The sequence below is a fragment of the Electrona antarctica genome (genome assembly GCF_951216825.1).
Source record: "Electrona antarctica genome assembly, chromosome: 11".
In the NCBI taxonomy this organism is placed as follows: domain Eukaryota; kingdom Metazoa; phylum Chordata; class Actinopteri; order Myctophiformes; family Myctophidae; genus Electrona; species Electrona antarctica.
Genome location: NC_136792.1, coordinates 1,360,878 through 1,379,318, shown reverse-complemented (window position 1 = coordinate 1,379,318; position 18,441 = coordinate 1,360,878). Strand labels below are relative to the sequence as shown.

The 18,441-nt window shown below is 42.8% G+C and overlaps 1 protein-coding gene across 1 annotated transcript; it reads left to right on the top strand.

Annotated features, from left to right (window-relative positions):
* Positions 1 to 2,000: 2,000 nt before the first annotated feature.
* LOC306932971 (uncharacterized protein) lies at positions 2,001 to 17,169 on the top strand (the record flags this gene model as incomplete). The annotated part of the gene is made up of 9 exons (XM_079514942.1): positions 2,001 to 2,137; positions 2,989 to 3,054; positions 4,785 to 5,108; positions 5,512 to 5,714; positions 7,051 to 7,132; positions 8,225 to 8,536; positions 10,313 to 10,441; positions 12,176 to 12,229; positions 16,910 to 17,169. Exons 2-9 carry the CDS (start codon positions 2,994 to 2,996, stop codon positions 17,167 to 17,169), a joined length of 1,425 nt encoding a protein of 474 aa, XP_079371068.1. The 5' UTR covers positions 2,001 to 2,137; positions 2,989 to 2,993.
* Between the last annotated feature and the right edge of the window lie 1,272 nt (positions 17,170 to 18,441).

Sequence of the window (18,441 nt, the reverse complement as noted above, 5' to 3'; positions counted from 1 at the left end):
AATTATTTTCCGGGCCTGTCGTCATGAAAAGGTGAATTATCTTCCGGGCCTGTCGTCATGAAAAGGTGAATTATCTTCCGGGCCTGTCGTCATGAAAAGTTGAATTATCTTCCGGGCCTGTCGTCGTCATGAAAAGGTGAATTATTTTCCGGGCCTGTCGTCATGGAAAAGGAATTATCTTCCGGGCCTGTTGTCGTCATGAAAAGGGAATTATTTTCCGGTCCTGTCGTCATGAAAAGGTGAATTATCTTCCGGGCCTGTCGTCGTCATGAAAAGGTGAATTATTTTCCGGGCCTGTCGTCATGAAAAAGGAATTATCTTCCGGGCCTGTCGTCGTCATGAAAAGGGAATTATTTTCCGGGCCTGTCGTCATGAAAAGGTGAATTATCTTCCGGGCCTGTCGTCGTCCTGAAAAGGGAATTAACTTCCGGGCCTGTCGTCGTCATGAAAAGGTGAATTATCTTCCGGTCCTGTCGTCGTCATGAAAAGGGAATTATCTTCCGGGCCTGTCGTCGTCATGAAAAGGTGAATTATCTTCCGGGCCCGTCGTCGTCATGAAAAGGTGAATTATCTTCCGGGCCTGTCGTCGTCATGAAAAGGTGAATTATCTTCCGGGCCTGTCGTCGTCATGAAAAGGTGAATTATCTTCCGGGCCTGTCGTCGTCCTGAAAAGGGAATTAACTTCCGGGCCTGTCGTCGTCATGAAAAGGTGAATTATCTTCCGGTCCTGTCGTCGTCATGAAAAGGGAATTATCTTCCGGGCCTGTCGTCGTCATGAAAAGGTGAATTATCTTCCGGGCCCGTCGTCGTCATGAAAAGGTGAATTATCTTCCGGGCCTGTTGTCGTCATGAAAAGGTGAATTATCTTCCGGGCCTGTCGTCGTCATGAAAAGGTGAATTATCTTCCGGGCCTGTCGTCGTCATGAAAAGGTGAATTATCTTCCGGGCCTGTCGTCGTCATGAAAAGGTGAATTATCTTCCGGGCCTGTCGTCGTCATGAAAAGGTGAATTATCTTCCGGGCCTGTCGTCGTCATGAAAAGGTGAATTATCTTCCGGGCCTGTCGTCGTCATGAAAAGGGGAATTATCTTCCGGGCCTGTCGTCATGAAAAGGTGAATTATCTTCCGGGCCTGTCGTCATGAAAAGGTGAATTATCTTCCGGGCCTGTCGTCATCATGAAAAGGTGAATTATCTTCCGGGCCTGTCGTCATCATGAAAAGGTGAATTATCTTCCGGGCCTGTCGTCATCATGAAAAGGTGAATTATCTTCCGGGCCTGTCGTCGTCATGAAAAGGGGAATTATCTTCCGGGCCTGTCGTCGTCATGAAAAGGGGAATTATCTTCCGGGCCTGTCGTCGTCATGAAAAGGGGACCGGCTATTTTTTGCTACGACAGTAATATGCAACGTGGCCATCTGGAGTGAGTGTGGAAATATAGTGGCCATCTGGAGTGAGTGTGGAAATATAGTGGCCCTCTGGAGTGAGTGTGGAAATATAGTGGCCCTCTCCATCGTCAAAGTTGCCCACCCACCCCTAGGTTTTAATATTCAGTAAGTTTAATTTCAAGAGTTCTACTGGAGTCTGTTTCAGTCAGTCATGTGACCGCACCTCTGCCAACTCTTCTTCTCCTTTTTTACTTCTTGTTTTCAACATTAAAAACCCTCCAGACAACATTTATTCTTTCTTCACGAAAGGAGGTTCCACTTCCTCTTTCCTCAGAAACGCACCAGCCGAACCAACACCACATGTTGTGTCATTGGTCAGAATCCTGTGTGGCCGATGTATTATAGGCTATAGTGATTGGTTGAGGTGCAGAAAGGGCTTTGCCTCTGTAGGGTTTGCCTTGCGTAGCGTCTGGCTCCATGTTGAATCTGTCAGTTGATGTGAATTCGGAGCAACACCTCTCTCTTTAGATGTTTATCTCACGGTTTCGCAACCCCATTTTTTGTTTCTACCCAGTGTCATTTATCTGATGTAACCCTGGACTCTACACGCCCTCCCGGGAGAGCCACGGACTGACGGACTATAACGGACTCTCCATTCCTCCACCTCTGACCTCTACGGCCCATGCACGACCAGCGGTGGAAAAGTAACTAAGTACATTTACTTAAGTACTGTACTTAAGTACAATTTTGGAGGTATGTGTATACTTTACTTGCGTAGTTCCAATACTTTTACTTCTACTCCCACTACATCTCCGGATGCAACTTTTGCACTTTTATACTTCACTACGTTTATTTGAAAACTTTAGTTACTATATAGCCTACTTATTTATAGATTTAGATTATTATTACAAAACATACGGTACATTAAACAGTTCAACACATTTCTACAAGCTCACAATTTGTCACAGTGTCACACATTGTGAGTCAGTTATTTTCAAAAGTATTTGTAAACATTTGAATATTCTGCATCATGAGCACTTTTAACCTATTGTACTTAAATGTTGATAGCAATACTTTTGTACTTTTACTCAAGTACATTTTAAATTGACTTTGACTAACGGAGTGTTTTACTTACTTAACCCATTTAGGCCTGACGTCGAAAATAAGAGAAAAAGTCTTCTCCTGACAGTTTTCTGAAAAACCTGTTTCTGTATCAGTGGTGCTCAATATTTCATGTCAAGGACCCCAAAAAGCATATGTAATTGGCTGCCGACCCCCATCTGAAAATATGTCGTTCCAGGGACCCCCCCCCCCCCCCGGAAGCAAAGATTTGAGTTAAAAACGTTCGCTCTGAAAGAATATACATTCAAAGATTTGCGCCACGATTTGCGCCACGATCTTTCAAAAATACCAGAGCTACAAGCTCGTAGCGCGCCACTCGGTGGCGCGCTACGAGCTTGTAGATCTGATATTTTCCAATAGCTAAAAGTACAACATAATGCTTGAAACACCAAAAGGCGTTCCCGCCCCAGAATGGGATAAGTAAAGATTGTGAGTACTTTTTTCTACCCCTGCCTCCAACCTTCTCTCTCTCTGTCCATCAGGACACATGGAGACTGTGGTGGTTCTACTACTGACGATGATGATGATGACAGTTGGACTGTCTCATGGTGAGAAGATCATTTATTTACTATTTAATGCATTATTCATATTCACTATTATGTCTTACTACTAATAATAATAATTAGTTGTTTATGTGAGTGGTTCCCAAACTTTTTTCGTGTCAAGGACCCTCAAATCAACATTTATTACGCCACAGACCCCCCATTTGAAAACATGTGCCAGTGACCCCGATAAGGGAGGATTTTTACGGCTCTAGCAGTGATTCCGAGACATATTCATTTCATGGACCCCCCAGTTTCACACGCATTATGCTACGAACCCCCCGATTTAATGGCATTTCTATCTCTGGTACCCCAATTTATATTTTAAAACCGCTGTTAATTTAACTCTGAGTGTACAAATGGAACGGGTCCATTTGGTTCCATTTGTACACTCTCTGCATGAGTTACAGACCCATAGAGGGGAATAGGAAGAAAGAATAGAAGAGAGATAGACAGGGTGGGCTCCATGGAGGGGCCTGGTCCACATCTGGTCCAGGTCGTGCACTGTGAGGCCGGGTCCACGGTCACACTTCTGGTGGGCTCCATGAAGTGGCCTGGTCCACGGTCACACTCGGCAGTCAGTTAGGGGTTAATATTAGAGGTCCACGGAACTGCGAAGTGGAGGACAAAAAGAGACTCCGGGGAAGGATTCCCCGGATGTTGGGTTAGTGGCAGGCCTTACTGGAGCCTATACAGTGTATATTACAAGCACTGCTGGGAGACTGCTGGGCTCCATGAAGTGGCCTGGTCCACGGTCACACTCGGCAGTCAGTTGGGGGTTAATATTAGAGGTCCACGGAACTGCGAAGTGGAGGACAAAAAGACAAAAAGAGACTCCGGGGAAGGAGTTGGATTAGTGGCAGGCCTTACTGGAGCCTATACAGTGTATATTACAAGCACTGCTGGGAGACAAACCCACACAAACAATGTACAATAATGATATTTAGCAGACACACAGCACAGGTGCAGGGTTTGGTGGGAGGTTCCCCTTACTCAGTTCCCACCCTTATGACTTTATCGGGTGAGCGAGTACTAGTCAATGACTAAGTATTTATTTCTGCGTTGAAATGATTCAAACAAACAGGAAGGTAGGAGCACACACCAGTAGTGGGGAGGTGCTGACCGCAGGAGATAACTATGACTGAGAAAGGAGAGAGGCCGCACAGCTCGTAGTCACGATGCCATCAAAATCTCTATTTTTCCAACGTTTTGGCAACAAGTTGCCTTCTTCAGGGAATGACATACAAGGAGTTACACCAGATATACATATTTTTCTATTGACTATTTTCTATTTTGATGTCGTTTTTGCATATTGTTCTATATATGATGTACAAATAAAGTTTGTGTAGCCAGCAACCAATCACCCACTTTGGGTGTTGGCCTGATTGAGGACACTCCCTGATCCCTTGTCCCATTCCTTATAAATATCTGGTGTAACTCCTTGTATGTCATTCCCTGAAGAAGGAAACGTTGGAAAAATAGAGATTTTGATGGCATCGTGACTACGAGCTGTGCGGCCTCTCTCCTTTTTCAGTCTGTGTTGAAATGATTCCCATTCAGTGGCCGTTTTCACAGCCTTGTTTCTCTTTTACACAAGACTCGAATGTGCATCACGCTGGAAATTAAGTTCAAAACCTCGATGTCAGCATATATGGTAAAATGACGTTACAGTGTAGAAACTGTAAATGTGCTAATTGAACTCATTATTTATAACATTGAACTATATCTCTCCTCAGGTGAGCAGACCCTCCACTGTGACGCCAGACAGGATGGAACGCAGTGTTTTGCACCCCTGGGGGGGACCGTTGAACTACGCCTGGTGGACAGGATTGAGACAGGACTTGAATACAAATGGTCAATAGAGGGAAAGGGCACAGTATTTGTCTTTAAGAAAGAGTTTAGGCCTGATACACCATACAAAAACAGATCATACTTGAATGGTAGTAATGGAACGTTTGGGATGAGGGACGTCACAAAGAATGATGAAGCTCACTATGTTCTTGACATCTTCAAGAAGGGAGCTCTCATTGAAACTAAACACCTCGATCTGTCTGTTCAAGGTAAAGTGTTACAAATTAAAACTGATGTTACAACTGATAAAACACATCATATAAACTGTTCAGCTCTGAGAGAACATCTGCAGTTTCATGTCAAGTGCAGCTTTGCGGCTTTCAATTCATCATTTCATGATTAATTGCTATGCATTAATTCAAAATAAAATACATTTAGAAATATTTAATTGAAATATTTATCAAATACATTTATATTAAATACATTTATATTATAAGTTGTTTTCCTTGAAGAAATGTGAATAAAATGCATTAATGCAGCACTAACACTAACATAAAAAGTCTAAATAAATCACGGTGTTACCGGTATATGGTAACATACATATGTCTGACCATAGCCTATTGCATCGATTTTCTGGTCTTTCACTGTGTTTTTTGACTGTGTGTCCTCCAGCCCCAGTGTCCTCTCCTACGCTGTCCTCTGAGTGTCTGTCCCAAGGACAGATGAGGCTGTCCTGCTCCTGTGACGGGGACAGTGTCCAGTACAACTGGACTCTGGACGGACAACCTCTGACAGACAACCAGCTCTTCTCTGGAGGACGTCAGGACACCCAGAACACCACTCAGAACATCACCCAGAACATCACTCTGACACAGGTTAGTATAGTAGTTAACCCATTTTGGGCGGGAACCCCTTTTGGTGTTAGCATTATGCTATGCTTGTAGGTCTGCTATTTTTGAAAAATCGAAGAACGACTGACATAGAAACATAGCTTTTTCAGAAAACTGTCAGGATGTAGAAGACAAACTAAAAATAAAATAAAATAAAATAAAAACTAAGACGATAACTAACTTAAACTGTATTGTGTGTTTACAAAATTATCTGAAATGATAGACAAAGTGCCATTAGTTTTCTTTTTTTTTTAATGCTATCTTTTTATATTACACAACACTTTGGCCCTTTGCAATCCTGCACCTGACTTATGTGTTGCAATGAACAATAAAACTAAACTAAACTAAAACTAAGCATCTAAGAAACTAATACAAAACATCAAACATCAAAACTAACTAAAACTAAACTATAATGAAAAATCCCAAACTATTATAACCTTGTAGACTGCATGGGTTCCAGCCTGATTCGCTGCGTTCCAGTGGGTCTGAAATGTCACTTCGCAAGTCATGCGAAGTGACATTTCAGAGCCGCTGGAACCCAGGCTAATAACCTTGCCTCTGGAACCCAGGCTAATAACCTTGCCTCTGGAACCCAGGCTAATAACCTTGCCTCTGAACCCAGGCTAATAACCTTGCCTCTGGAACCCAGGCTAATAACCTTGCCTCTGGAACCCAGGCTAATAACCTTGCCTCTGGAACCCAGGCTAATAACCTTGCCTCTGGAACCCAGGCTAATAACCTTGCCTCTGGAACCCAGGCTAATAACCTTGCCTCTGGAACCCAGGCTAATAACCTTGCCTCTGGAACCCAGGCTAATAACCTTGCCTCTGGAACCCAGGCTAATAACCTCTCCTCTGGAACCCAGGCTAATAACCTTGCCTCTGGAACCCAGGCTAATAACCTTGCCTCTGGAACCCAGGCTAATAACCTTGCCTCTGGAACCCAGGCTAATAACCTTGCCTCTGGAACCCAGGCTAATAACCTTGCCTCTGGAACCCAGGCTAATAACCTTGCCTCTGGAACCCAGGCTAATAACCTGCCTCTGAACCCAGGCTAATAACCTTGCCTCTGAACCCAGGCTAATAACCTTGCCTCTGGAACCCAGGCTAATAACCTTGCCTCTGGAACCCAGGCTAATAACCTCTCCTCTGGAACCCAGGCTAATAACCTTGCCTCTGGAACCCAGGCTAATAACCTTGCCTCTGGAACCCAGGCTAATAACCTTGCCTCTGGAACCCAGGCTAATAACCTTGCCTCTGGAACCCAGGCTAATAACCTTGCCTCTGGAACCCAGGCTAATAACCTTGCCTCTGACACACAGGGTCTCTCTGGACTCCTGATGTGTGACGTCAGCAACGGAGTCAGCCGTGCTGCTGCTACGGAGAACATCACTGCATGTCCCGGTGAGACTGAACATGATTGTAAATGATACTGTGGAACATGGCAGTACATGTATAATAACCTATAGTGTGTTCTGCTTTAGTTTGTTGTTTGGGTTATTCATCACGTTGCTTTGTTTTCACGCGCCTGTCTAAAGTCCTCTAGATAAAACTGCCGGTATGAATGGTTTGTTTCTGCAAAGTGTATGTTCAGGCTTTCCCTTCGGTTTTCAGTGGGACATTTTCCTTTGACCCTTTCACAAGAAATGCCAAGAAGAGCTTCATTTCTATCCACCAGCTGTCTAAAGACCCGGAAGAGACGCCTGCCGCTCGCGGCTTTTTGGCATCTTTCGTGGCGCTAAAGTGTGCCTGCGCCGATAGTGACACCGAAGCTATGACGTGGATTTGTCTATAGAGACGTGTTGAAACCCATTCTGGGCGGGAACCCCTTTTGGTGTTTCAAGCATTATGTTATGCTTTAGCTGTTGAAAAATAGCAGATCTACAAGTTCGTAGCGCGGCACCGAGTGCCGCGCTACGAGCTTGTAGATCTGCTCTTTTTGGAAAAATCGTAAAAATGCGAACGATTTTAACTCAAGTCTTTGCTTCTAAGGGGGTCCTTGGAACAACATATATTCAGATGGGGGTCGGCGGCCAAATACATATAATTCTAGGGGTCCTTGACATGAAATAGTTTGAGAACCACTGACACAGAAACATGGGTTTTTCAGAAAACTGTCAGGATTTGGAAGACATTCATATAGAATCGTCGTCAGGTCTAAGGGGCGACTCACACGGTCGCAACAGATTGATGTATGCTTGTTGTAACAGATGTATAGCTGATGCAAGCTCGCAATGCATTTCCAATGGGAGTCACATGGTTTGACACAACATTTGTGTTGTATGAGGGGGAGGGGGGCAGTCAAAACACAGCCGAAAGCCATACAACACAAATGTTGTGTCAAACCATGTGACTCCCATTGGAAATGCATTGCGAGCTTGCATCAGCTATACATCTCATACAACAAGCATGCATCAATGTTGTATGCTAGATGTAAAGGTGTGAGTCGGGCCTAAGTAGTTTCCATACTAACAGCATCCATGTTCTGTCTGTTAGGCTTCAGATTCATCAACTGCACCTCCTCCAACGGGACACACATGGGATGGGTGTCTCTAAACGACACCTCATGTCCCGCTCTGACGACAACAACAACAACAACAACAATAACAACAACAACACAACCACCGTCATCATCATCATCATCATCATCATCATCACCAACAACCGGTGAGAGTTCCAGCCTGGTTAATGACCTTGACATGAACGCCACTTCCTCCTTTAGCTCCTCCTCCTCCTCCTCCTCCTCCAATCAGGCCACCACTCTGGCGTCCAGCCCCGCCCCTCATCCCATGGAAGTATGGTTCTTTAGTAAGTTCTGAAAGCACGTCAGTGTCATTACTGTGGAGTTCTGCTTGCATATATGAGTGGTTCTGTACATTATATACTGTCATTACTGTGGAGTTCTGCTTGCATATGAGAGGTTCTATTCATTATGAGTATACTTTCATTGCTGTGCTGTTCTGCTTGGAATACCAGACGACTCGACCCATTTACCAACTCGCCCCCGCGAAATGTGTTAATGTAGTTAACAGTTAATTTAGTATTTCCCTCCCTCTCTGAAATCTTGTATACAGATTTATTTGATTGTATTGTAGTCGATCTCTATAGCCTACTTAAGAAAGAATAACATGAAACAGAGACGGTGACTGCTTAATTAAGTTAATTTAGGACCTTCTAGCAGTTAATTTCGTTTTATTAAGCACATTTCTTCCATGTAGCCCATGTTTTGTAATGGCATCATCATGCTATATTATGCCTGCGGATATACAGAGTGAACTTAACAATGTTAAATTAAGCTATAGGTAGAGTAGTGGGGCGAGATGGAAAAGGGGCGACCGTACCTGTTACCTCTGCTTGCATATTGTTGGTCATATGATTACTTTATATCTGTGGTGTTCTGCTGTGCGCGCACACACATGCGTGCATGTGTGTGAATCAGTATAGTAGGCCAGGGGTTCTCAACGTTTTTGGCCGGGGACCCCCGGCAATGCTTTGGCAATGTCTCGGGACCCCCGCCCCGCCCCCTCCCGACCCCCAATATAAATTGACTGCTACAATAACTTTAATAATAGAGACAATACACCATAATAAATAAATACTGAAACCAGATATAATCATTAGGGAGGTGTATGCATGTACTATGTGCACCTTCATTTCCATTTTCCAGCAATTCAGTTAAAAAAATAATAATTTGGGGACCCCCAAAATAATTTGGCGACCCCCCGAGGGGTCGCGACCCACGGGTTGAGAACCCCTGTAGCTACATCAGTACATCAGTGTTTCTCATGTTATTCCTGTCAAGGACCTCCACTACTATGTATTTGGCCATTTACACTCCACTACAATTATTTGACTATAGTTACTTTGCATATTTGGATTATTATTATTACAAAACATTTAGCCTACATTTAGTACTTTTGTACTCAAGTACATTCTGATTACCAGAATTAAGCATTATGTTATGCTTTAGCTGTTGAAAAATAGCAGATCTACAAGCTCATAGCGCGGCACCGAGTGCCGCGCTATGAACTTGTAGGTCTGCTATTTTTGTAAAATCGTGAAAATGTGGCGCAAATCTTTGAATATAATTATATTCTTTCAGAGCGAACGTTTTTAACTCAAATCTTTGCTTCCTGGAGGGTCCCTGGAACAACATATTTTCAGATGGGGGTCGGCGGCCAATTACATATAATTCTAGGGGTCCTTGACATGAAATAGTTTGAGAACGACTGACATAGAAACATAGTTTTTTCAGAAAACTGTCAGGACTTAGGAGACATTGGGCTCCATTTTTGTCACCGCTAAACCCCTTATCCCTAAACGTCTTTGCCTTTTTTACTATTTTGAAAAACATTTTTGAATAGTTCAACTAGTCGATCTACATTGACACGTTGTGAGCTTGTAGACTGGCCATTTTAGCTATTAAAAATGTTTTGCAAAATAGTAAAAAAAAAAAAAAAAAAGGCAAAGAAGTTTAGGGATAAGGGGTTTAGCGGTGACGAAAATGGAGCCACAATTTGTAGAATGGTCCTCGGGTCTAAACGGGTTAAGTAAAAGCTGTGAATACTTTTCCCCTCACTGCAGAGTTCCTCCCATACATAGCTGGTTCTCTGGCAGCTCTACTGCTCCTCCTGGTGGTCGGTGTTGGAATCTACTGCTCTCAGAAGAAGAAGAAGAAGAAGAAGAAGAAGAAATCCACTGTTACAAAACGAGGTCTTTATCAAGCCTTTTTGTTTCTTTATTTTTGACATATTCCGTTTGTTTAGGATGGATGGTTTATGGCCTCCAGTAGATATTAATATGTTTAGGATGGATGGTTTATGGCCTCCAGTAGATATTAATATGTTTAGGATGGATGGTTTATGGCCTCCAGTAGATATTAATATGTTTAGGATGGATGGTTTATGGCCTCCAGTAGATATTAATATGTTTAGGATGGATGGTTTATGGCCTCCAGTAGATATTACTATTAATATTAATATAATCGTATAACTAAATGTCAGGGAGGGACTAGTGGAGCAGAGATCCAGTAGAACTAAATGTCAGGGAGGGACTAGTGGAGCAGAGATCCAGTAGAACTAAATGTCAGGGAGGGACTAGTGGAGCAGAGATCCAGTATAACTAAATGTCCGGGAGGGATTAGTGGAGAAGAGATCCAGTAGAACTAAATGTCAGGGAGGGACTAGTGGAGAAGAGATCCAGTAGAACTGAATGTCAGGGAGGGACTAGTGGAGAAGAGATCCAGTAGAACTAAATGTCAGGGAGGGACTAGTGGAGAAGAGATCCAGTAGAACTAAATGTCAGGGAGGGACTAGTGGAGAAGAGATCCAGTAGAACTGAATGTCAGGGAGGGACTAGTGGAGAAGAGATCCAGTAGAACTGAATGTCAGGGAGGGACTAGTGGAGAAGAGATCCAGTAGAACTAAATGTCAGGGAGGGACTAGTGGAGCAGAGATCCAGCAGAACTAAATGTCAGGGAGGGACTAGTGGAGAAGAGATCCAGTAGAACTAAATGTCAGGGAGGGACTAGTGGAGAAGAGATCCAGTAGAACTAAATGTTAGGGAGGGACTAGTGGAGCAGAGATCCAGTAGAACTAAATGTCAGGGAGGGACTAGTGGAGAAGAGATCCAGTAGAACTAAATGTCAGGGAGGGACTAGTGGAGCAGAGATCCAGTAGAACTAAATGTCAGGGAGGGACTAGTAGCAGAGATCCAGTAGAACTAAATGTCAGGGAGGGACTAGTAGCAGAGATCCAATAGAACTAAATGTCAGGGAGGGACTAGTGGAGCAGAGATCCAGTAGAACTAAATGTCAGGGAGGGACTAGTGGAGAAGAGATCCAGTAGAACTAAATGTCAGGGAGGGACTAGTGGAGCAGAGATCCAGTAGAACTAAATGTCAGGGAGGGACTAGTGGAGCAGAGATCCAGTAGAACTAAATGTCAGGGAGGGACTAGTAGCAGAGATCCAGTAGAACTAAATGTCAGGGAGGGACTAGTAGCAGAGATCCAGTAGAACTAAATGTCAGGGAGGGACTAGTGGAGCAGAGATCCAGTAGAACTAAATGTCAGGGAGGGACTAGTAGCAGAGATCCAGTAGAACTAAATGTCAGGGAGGGACTAGTAGCAGAGATCCAGTAGAACAAATCGATTTTATGTTGGTTGTGCTCCGGTGTTGTGCTCTGAACATAGAAGACAGCTTGCAGATCGGTTATTTTCAGCCTGCAACAAAGTGTAAAATTAGTCGTCCTCAAGGTACTGCCAACATACATTTTAGTCGACTAAATGAACTGTACATTTAGTCAAATAATAAAATCTTACAATATGTAGCCGACTAAAACGCTAAAACATTCCAGATGACCAAAGTATATGACTAAAACTAAAATTTGACTCAAAAGACTATGGCTACATAAAATGTAAACAATGTAAATGTTGTGTCTTCTCCACAGATACCGCAGGCCAAGATGTGACTTATGCAGACGTGAGGATTCTACGGAAACAGAGTGAGTTAACATCACATCACTTTAACCTTTTAAGACCCGACACCAGATTCTACAAAATGTCTTCTATATCATGACAGCTATGTTTCTATATCAGTGGTTCTCCAACCATTTCATGTCAAGGACCCACAGAATAATTATGTAATTGGCCGGGGGACCCCCATCTCAAAACATGTTGTTCCAGGCAGGGACTCCCACCGAAGCAAATATTTGAGTTAAAAGCGTTATAAAGATTTGCACACATTTTCACGTTTTCTTTCTCAAAGATAGCAGATCTGCAAGCTCATAGCACAGCACTCAGTGACGTGCTATGTGCTTGTAGATCTGCTATTTTTCAATAGCTAAAGTTTAAAATAATGGTTGAAGTGGTTAAAAGCCAAGGTGACACTCAGACATCTTTGTCTCAGGTCACCACCCACTAAATAACCTTTTCATACACGGCACCCCTAAATGACATCATAGCAGTTTTTATGTAGAGTAATCTACAGTTGGGTGCCACCGATATTGTCCCTTATTATTTGACCCATTTAGGCCTGACCTCAAAATAAATAAAAAAATCCTTCTAAATCCTCCAGTTTTCTGAAATAAATATTTTCACGATTTTTCAAAAATAGCAGACCTACAAGCTCGACAATATCGATGGCCTCCAACTGTAGTAAGAGTGTAATCTAGTAACTAGCGTTGACTTCCATTGTAACAATGGAATGCGGAAGTGCTCATTCTATCTCATGGGATAGTTCCAATGTTTGGAACTATAGCCCATAAGGCACCCGCTTTGCGGCGAGATCAAAGCGTGTCGCCACTCTCTTACTAGATTACTCTGCTTTTATCATATTAACGGTAGGCCTACTGTATGTAAAATATGTAAATCTTTCCCCAAAAGATACAGTATGTCAGGAGGAAAACTTGTTTCCATTAGGACATTCTGTAATAACTATAACTGTAACATTAACTGACTCAGCGTTTTCTTCATGAGAACAGCTTGGTAATGAGTCAGCATTATGTCCAACCTCTTCCTCTTTCTCAGTATAAACCTATCCTCGGTACCCAGGCTTATAATTCCGTTCGTGTTTGGCTCAACAAATGAAAGCCTGGGGGAACGTGACACATGTCCTGGTCTAGGAGAGTACAGTAGGAGTGGTGGGGTCCCTATGGGGTCTTTGATGAGTTGTAGCCTACAGGTCTGTAACTCTGAGAATATGGAAATGGGACCAAATGGACCCTTGCTTATACATATTGGTCCAGTTGCTTCCAAGTTGTACACTCACTGGGTTTAATGAACTGATGATTGTTCAGTGTAGATTAGAGTCCCAGAGATCATTTAAAACAAATCATACTTGTGTGAAATGAGGGGCACTCTTATCATTATCCCATTTTGACCTGAGATCAGATTCTAAAAATGTCTTCTACATCCTGACAGTTTTCTGAAAAAGCTATGTTTCTATGTCAGTCGTTCTTTGATTTTTCAAAAATAGCAGACCTACAAGCTCGTAGCGCGCCACTCGGTGGCGCGCTACGAGCTTGCAGATCTGCTATTTTTCAATAGCTAAAGCATAACATAATGCTAACACCAAAAGGGGTTCCCGCCCAGAATGGTTTATACACCATCATACATCACATTCCGTGCTCGCAACCGGTAGCATTGCCGCCTCTCAGCTAGAAGATCCTGGGTTCGAATCCCGCTGGGGATGCTGTGGGCACCGGGGGCGTGTTCCCTCCTCCGCGTCATCAGTGCCCATACGCGAGGCGGGGTTGGCGAAAGGGCCTTTCTGTGTGGAGTTTGCATGTTCTCCCCGTGTCTCCTATAGGGTACTGTAGGTACCCTCACAAAAAACATGCAGTAATCCTGGTCTCTAAAACTGCCTCCTCCTGGCCAGCCGGGGCGCCTGATGGAGGGGAAAGGAACTGGTTGGAATAACGTGTTCCTACCACACGCTACGTCCAACCCGGAAAACTCCTCCCTGTCAGGTGAAAAGAAGCGGCTTGGACTCCTCATGCAGTGAAGGAAGCATGAGGTCAGTCCGTTGCTCTCCCCAGGTTGGCAGAGTGTAGCGCCCAGGATTACATTAGTGACACTGGGTGAAAAAAATGGGTTTACAAAATTGTGGGATAAAAATCTTACGTAAAAAAATAAATGGGGGTCCTTGACACTAAACATGTTGAGAACCATGACTGTTTACAAATGTGGTATATGGTGAATCATATAGCATATTTCACAACTACTGGTATATGGTGAATCATATAGCATATTTCACAACTACTGGTATATGGTGAATCATATAGCATATTTCACAACTACTGGTATATGGTGAATCATATAGCATATTTCACAACTACTGGTATATGGTGAATCATATAGCATATTTCACAACTACTGGTATATGGTGAATCATATAGCATATTTCACAACTACTGGTATATGGTGAATCATATAGCATATTTCACAACTACTGGTATATGGTGAATCATATAGCATATTTCACAACTACTGGTATATGGTGAATCATGTAGCATATTTCACAACTACTGGTATATGGTGAATCATATAGCATATTTCACAACTACTGGTATATGGTGAATCATATAGCATATTTCACAACTACTGGTATATGGTGAATCATATAGCATATTTCACAACTACTGGTATATGGTGAATCATGTAGCATATTTCACAACTACTGGTATATGGTGAATCATGTAGCATATTTCACAACTACTGGTATATGGTGAATCATGTAGCATATTTCACAACTACTGGTATATGGTGAATCATGTAGCATATTTCACAACTACTGGTATATGGTGAATCATGTAGCATATTTCACAACTACTTCAGTGTGTAATGATAGATTAGACAAAGCTACAAGAGGGTTCCTCTCTGAGGTTTCATGCCAAAATGTTCCTTCCTGCTGTAGACTCAACGACTCCTTATTTACCATAGTAAAGAATGTTTACACCTATGATTAAGCGACACACATCGGCGTTATTAAACCACACAAAGACAATATGTATTTCTTCAGAATGACATGATCAGATTAATGCAAATTAACAGTTGATATGGATGCTCAATTCAAGTATAATCCTGGTTTACGTGCCTCAAAGCATTGGATCGGAATATGAACACATTCAGAACGGGAACCCCTTTTGGTGTTTCAAGCATTATTACTTTAGCTATTGAAAAATAGCAGATCTACAATTTTCAAAAAATAGCAGATCTACAAGCTCGTAGCGCGGCACGGCACTCTGACAATTGAAAATTTGTGAAAATGAGGAACAAATCTTTGAATATATTCTTTCAGAGAGAACATTTTTAGCTAAAATCTTTGCTTCTGGGGGGTCCCTGCAGGAACACCGTATTTTGAGATGGGGGTCCGTGGCCAAATACAGACGTTTCTGGGGGTCCTTGACGTGAAAAAGCTTGAGCACCACTGGATAGAAACAGTTTTTCAGAAAACTGTTAGAATTCAGAAGCCTTATTTGTAATCGACCTCATTCCAAAATGCCTTAACTTTTGACATTTGGCCTCATGCAAGGGCGTAAAATCTGAATCCCCCCCCCCCCACGTCCAACCCCCACCTTTTCCCCCTCACTGTATATGTTTCTTTTCCCTTTTTACCTCCATTATGATGAATTCCTGTTCTGTTCTTTGTCTATATAGAAGTGTCTATTTGTACGTCTCTAAATGTTTTGATGAATTGAACAAGGTGGACCCTCTTGTAAACAAGCGTAATGCTTAATTGGGTCGTCCACCCACAGTTAACAACCTTTGTATTGAGTTTGTGCTTGAAATGTACTGTAATTCTGCAAACTGTTAATACATATTTCAATCAATCAAAAACCCTTTTCCACTGGGTTGAACCACTTCGGTTCTTTTATCCTGCCTAATATTGAACCATGACGTTTTCCCACTGAAAATGAATTGGTTCAGAAGTTCAGAGCAATAAAAGTTGGCTCGGAAATGGAACCAAGAAATGGCCGCCGGTTCCGTGAAAGCACCAAGGTTCCAAGAATCTAGAACGGAACCAGTTCTAGAACCAGAGTTGTTTTGGTGGAAAAGGAACCAGTTCTAGAACCAGAGTTGTTTTGGTGGAAAAGGAACCAGTTCTAGAACCAGAGTTGTTTTGGTGGAAAAGGAACCAGTTCTAGAACCAAAGTCCTCCCACCAAACGTATACTTTTGGCCCAGAAGCAGTGGAGTAACTCAAAGTATTATTCTTTTCCCGGTGGAAAACAAATCCCTTTTTGGCAAAAAAGTACCTTTTATACGTGTGGTGGGGGGATGGGGGGGGGGGGGGGGGGGGGCTCAGAGTGCTTCCACTAAGGAAAGTAGGCTTTCTAATGACACAACCCGCCTTTGTATTGGTGAGTAGCAAAAAACGTTATTTTTATTTACGCTAAAAGACGAGAGGCCGGTCTGCATTTATGCGAGCCCCGGAGGTCATCGGTAACATAGCTCTAAATGCATTAGAGCTATGTGGACCAGAGCATTAGAGCTATGGACCAGAGCATTAGAGCTATGGACCAGAGCATTAGAGCTATGGACCAGAGCATTAGAGCTATGGACCAGAGCATTAGAGCTATGGACCAGAGCATTAGAGCTATGGACCAGAGCATTAGAGCTATGGACCAGAGCATTAGAGCTATGGACCAGAGCTATAGCACTTGTGTCCTCTGCTCTCCACAGACACAGCTGCTGCTGCTGCTGGTGATGATGATGATGTGACCTATGCTGACGTCACAGCCTTCCAGATGAAGAACAAGACGAACATGAAGACAGCAGAGGGGGAGGTAGAGTATGGTCAGGTGATGACGGCGATGAAGAAGACAGCAGACAGTGTAGAGTACGGAGAGGTCAAGGTGTCAGGAGCTCGGCCCTCACAGAACTCTGCTGACCGGGCGACAGAAGACGACTGTGTCTACGCCAAGGTCCGCGTCAAGCGGTGAACAGTGATGTTCAACACGGGACAGCATGGGGTGGGGCAGCTAAGCATTGTGAGTTAAGAGTTAGACAGATACAGTTGGAGGCCATCGATATTGTCCTTTTCTTTTTGCTGAGGTTTGCGTGATCTGCGCAAAAGGACAGTTAACCCATTTTGGGCGGGAACCCCTTTTGGTGTTTTAAACATTGTTATAATTTAGCTATTGAAAAATAGCAGATCTACAAGCTCATAGCGCGCCACCGAGTGGCGCGCTACGAGCTTTGTAGGTCTGCTATTTTTGAAAAATCGTGGAGGATTTAGAAGGATTTTTTTAAATTTTGAGTTCAGGCCTAAATGGGTCAAATGATAAGGGACAATATCGGTGGCACCCAACTGTATACGATAATATAGGCGGAGAGGGGCAGCTAAACATTGTGGGCACCTCAATGTTTTCCGTTTGTACTCTTTAGTGTTTTATGCAGGTTCTTTTTAAATTAAAACACTTTGAGAACAACAGGATTAATTAGATTGTTCTCACATCCAGTTTTAAATTGGCAATTATTTTTGACAAAATACAGACACAAATGTATGCTTTGAAAACGTATACATGATGTGAACATGCACGGTACATAAATGTATTTCTTTATTATGTCCCACATTGCTTTCCTTATAGGCTTTGTAGCAATTGTAGAAATATAGTAGGCCTTAAATGTGATTTAACATGATTATATGTATTTGACTATTAATATGAAAGTTTAAATTGAAACATGAAATGTGAAATATATAAGAAAGCAGAACTCTGTAAGGCTGTGAAAACCACCCTTCTCTAAATGTCTGAGTTATCAATCAGCCCTTTTTAAAACCACATGGACTTGTGGTTTTAAAAAGGGCTGACTTCTGCTTTTCTCACAGCTCTTCATTCTGCCTCGTCATTGTGCACATTCAGATTCAGATTCAGATACCTTTATATGCCATTTGTGTATACACACATAGGAATTTGCTTTGACATAACATGAGTGCATTCAATTCTTTTTTCACAAATACCAACAGACATAAGACAACACCGTGCAGGGAAATAAATATAAAGTGCAGGGCAGTAGTTCATAGTGCATCAAATGTTGCATCATGTTTAGTCATTCAGCGTCCAGAAGTGGTTCTCAAGCTGTTTTGTCTCACGGCACTCGAGCTGTAAATATATATGTTAACGTTAAACGTGGCTTGTGTGCTTTTACTCGGATAGTGCAGTTGAGATGGACAGAAAACAGGGCGAGAGACGGGAATGTGCAAGAATCATCAC